We start from the raw sequence: 3,066 nt of genomic DNA on the forward strand, positions 1-3,066 counted from the left end.
CACAAACACTCACGTGTGTATATACAAATATACACATGTGTATGTGTGTTTGCGTATATATATATATATATATATATATATATATATATATATATATATATATATATATATATATATATATATATACGGAAACACACACACACACACACACACACACACACACACACACACACACACACACACACACACACACACACACACACACATATATATATATATATATACATATATATACACATTTATGTATAAATATACATATATACAGACGCACACACACATAACCCTATTTTTCTGAGCATTACATAATACAACCAAACAAGATGGCCAGGAAAGGAAAGTGGATATAGGACATGTCAGCTTTTATCTTAAAGAGCGAAAGGCATAATTTACAATAAATAAAATTGCTTTTGAATCTCGGTAGGGAAAGGAAGCAGGCGCTGAAGCGCAGCCGCGGCGGCGGCTCCGAAAGGAGCGGGAACGAGCCTGAGGAACGACAGGTCGACAGAACGATGGAAGTTGTGGCGAAGGAGTCAAGGGGCTTGGAGTGAGGTGGAGAGGCTTGGAAAAGGGGAAGGCGAACGGCAGGTGTTTGTTGGTATCACAGGCGAAGGAGGAAGGCTTGGGGTTTAGGCGTAGGCGGGAGGGGGAGGGGCGTAGGCGGCAGGCTTGGGTGCAGGGTAGGAGGCCTCGCCCTCGTAGGCGACGTTAGCGACGTATCCGCTGTGGTGGTCGGCGGTGAAGGTGACGATCTGGGTGCGACCGTCGGGGAGGAGGACGCGGTAGGATCCCGAGGTGACCTTGCCGTCGCTGGTCTCGTCGTGGGCGAAGTCGTTGCCGGTGTAGTCGTCCTTGACGGCGTAGGCGAAGTCGAAGGGCATGCCAGGCTCCTTGTAGGCGGGGGGGCCGTAGGAAGGAGGGGCATCGGGGCGGGGGGCGGCGCAGGCCACAGCCACGAGGGCGAACAGGACGAAGAGCTGCAAAACGGAAGTGTGAATGAACACAGGATCGGGCGGCTGCGTCTGCCTTGAGGAGAGAGAGGCGGGGAGGAGGAAGAGAGAGAGGGAGAGGAAAGGAAGAAAGGGAGTGGGAGGAGGAGGTAGATAGAATAGATAGATAATGCGAGAAAGAAAGTGACAGAAGAGAAGAGAGAGAGAAGAGAAAGTGACAGGAAAGAGAGAGTGTGTGTATATAAAGGTGAATGAATAACAGGAGAAGAAAGAAAGGTAATAGAGAACGGAGAACTGATATAGCTAAATTATAAAGAATAGTAACGGTGAACAAACAATCACTCGCTGGGCTATCGATTTTGATGTATTCACAGAACAAAAATGAACTGCTTTCTCATGGATTCCACATCTAAGCACAGTTCAGGTGTAATTGTTGATCGAGATTATTTAGCCTGAAACATATATTGGTAATATATGTTTGCGGTAATCTTTTCGCTACCGTTCGAATGCCAATCGTCACTGAGCTTTGATTTGAGTTTTGAGCCTATAAAACACAAGTGCTCCTTCGGCCACGAACTTAGCCAGCCTACCTTGGCAGACATGGTTTATGGGAGGGAGCGTCGAAGAGTGGTGCTGAGGGCAGGGAACGCCGCCTTATATACGCCTCGAGTCTGGTCGTTGCGTCACCCCTCGCTGCGCTGCTGGAGTGCCGAAGGTGAAACCATTAAGTGGCCGATAGTGTTAGGAATACTGTTATTGTCTCTAGTGTAATAGCTGTTACGGAAGTTAAGCCAGACTGATTTTAAAACTGACTTAATCGCTTCTAGGGTAATGCTCACATCTTGATACAGGGAAAGATCCATGGTGGTGGTGCTATATGTGGATTACACGTGAATACACGTGAATACACGTGGTTCAATATCGTTTTTCTTGCCTTTTTATTTCAGTCTCTGTCCATTTTATTGTGCTATCAATGCTCAAACAAACGAGAAATACGACTAGCGTTGTTAAAAAATCTTCGACTTCACTTGGTTATTCAAATCAAGATTTTGGGAAAGTATGCATATCCGTTGCGTGTATGTATATCCATGGCTTTGAATAGATGAAACTTCTCGAACTTCAACTTTCAGTTTTCCAGATGCAGAACCTGCAAGCGCGCAACAGGCCTGGCTTGCCCCGCCCGCGATGCGGAAAATAAGGCAGGAGGTCATGAAGAACTGAGATTAGATTGCTGAGGCACAGGGCAGGGAATGCAATCTTGCGGATCCGAAATGCGCGCCGAGTCTGACAGGGGAATGGGAGGGCTGTGATTCCCCTGGTCGTCTCAAGGGAATAGGTCTCCTAAAAGTTGCCTTTTGATGTGTCGTGGAGGTCAAGTGCTGTTAGATTCCATTCTCATTTCAGCCTCACCTCTGAACATCGCTTGTCTTCTCTGGTGTGAAGATCGCTCACCGGAGACGATCTGAAGTTGCGATGTAGATCCTGCATTGCCACGGTCTTCTCTGCAGGTCAGTGAAACAGGTGTTCCATAGAAAATACTCTAGAACGCTGGTTCCAGGAGAGTCTTCTGTTGTTTATGCTCTTTGACCCTACGCCCTGCAACAGGAAGACAGACGAATATCAAAATGCAACTGAAGCAGACTGCCACACATCCAGGACGGTGGTGTGTGTCTTGCTCTGTGTCCTTGCCCTACGGCAAGGGCCGTCATTCTGAAGTCGTGTAATCTGGGAAGATCTCTATAGTTATCAAAGCATAGTCATTTTCTGTTTATGAGCTCTTGGTGGCTCTGACAATAACATGCTTTTTTGTGGTTCATTTTGGGCGATCAGAATGAAAAAGCACTTAGAAGTGACGAGTGATAGTCAATGTATATTTCTAAAATGAAAACATTACGGCATACTACAGTGAAAATATAATATTCTGTTGCAGCTGATGCCACAGGGTAAGGCGCAATTTCTTACATGAAACTTACTTGTAGTAGGACTATCATGAAAAGCGTGGGAAAGCTCGTTTACACTTAAGTGTAATGTTCGATTCGCCCAAAATCGCATTGAGTCTAGAATGTGAGAAGTTTTCAGTTGCTAAATTCCATCACGGCCGCAATTGTGTTGTGATATC

At 46.1% G+C, this 3,066-nt stretch overlaps 1 protein-coding gene across 1 annotated transcript; it reads right to left on the reverse strand.

Moving 5' to 3' along the window:
* Positions 1 to 344: 344 nt before the first annotated feature.
* Positions 345 to 1,575, reverse strand: LOC119583138 (cuticle protein 19-like). Its single transcript, XM_037931645.1, has 2 exons — positions 1,538 to 1,575; positions 345 to 974 (listed from the first exon to the last, which is right to left on the reverse strand). Exons 1-2 carry the CDS (start codon positions 1,547 to 1,549, stop codon positions 627 to 629), a joined length of 360 nt encoding a protein of 119 aa, XP_037787573.1. The 5' UTR covers positions 1,550 to 1,575; the 3' UTR covers positions 345 to 626.
* Between the last annotated feature and the right edge of the window lie 1,491 nt (positions 1,576 to 3,066).

This window comes from Penaeus monodon, chromosome 16 (genome assembly GCF_015228065.2).
Source record: "Penaeus monodon isolate SGIC_2016 chromosome 16, NSTDA_Pmon_1, whole genome shotgun sequence".
In the NCBI taxonomy this organism is placed as follows: domain Eukaryota; kingdom Metazoa; phylum Arthropoda; class Malacostraca; order Decapoda; family Penaeidae; genus Penaeus; species Penaeus monodon.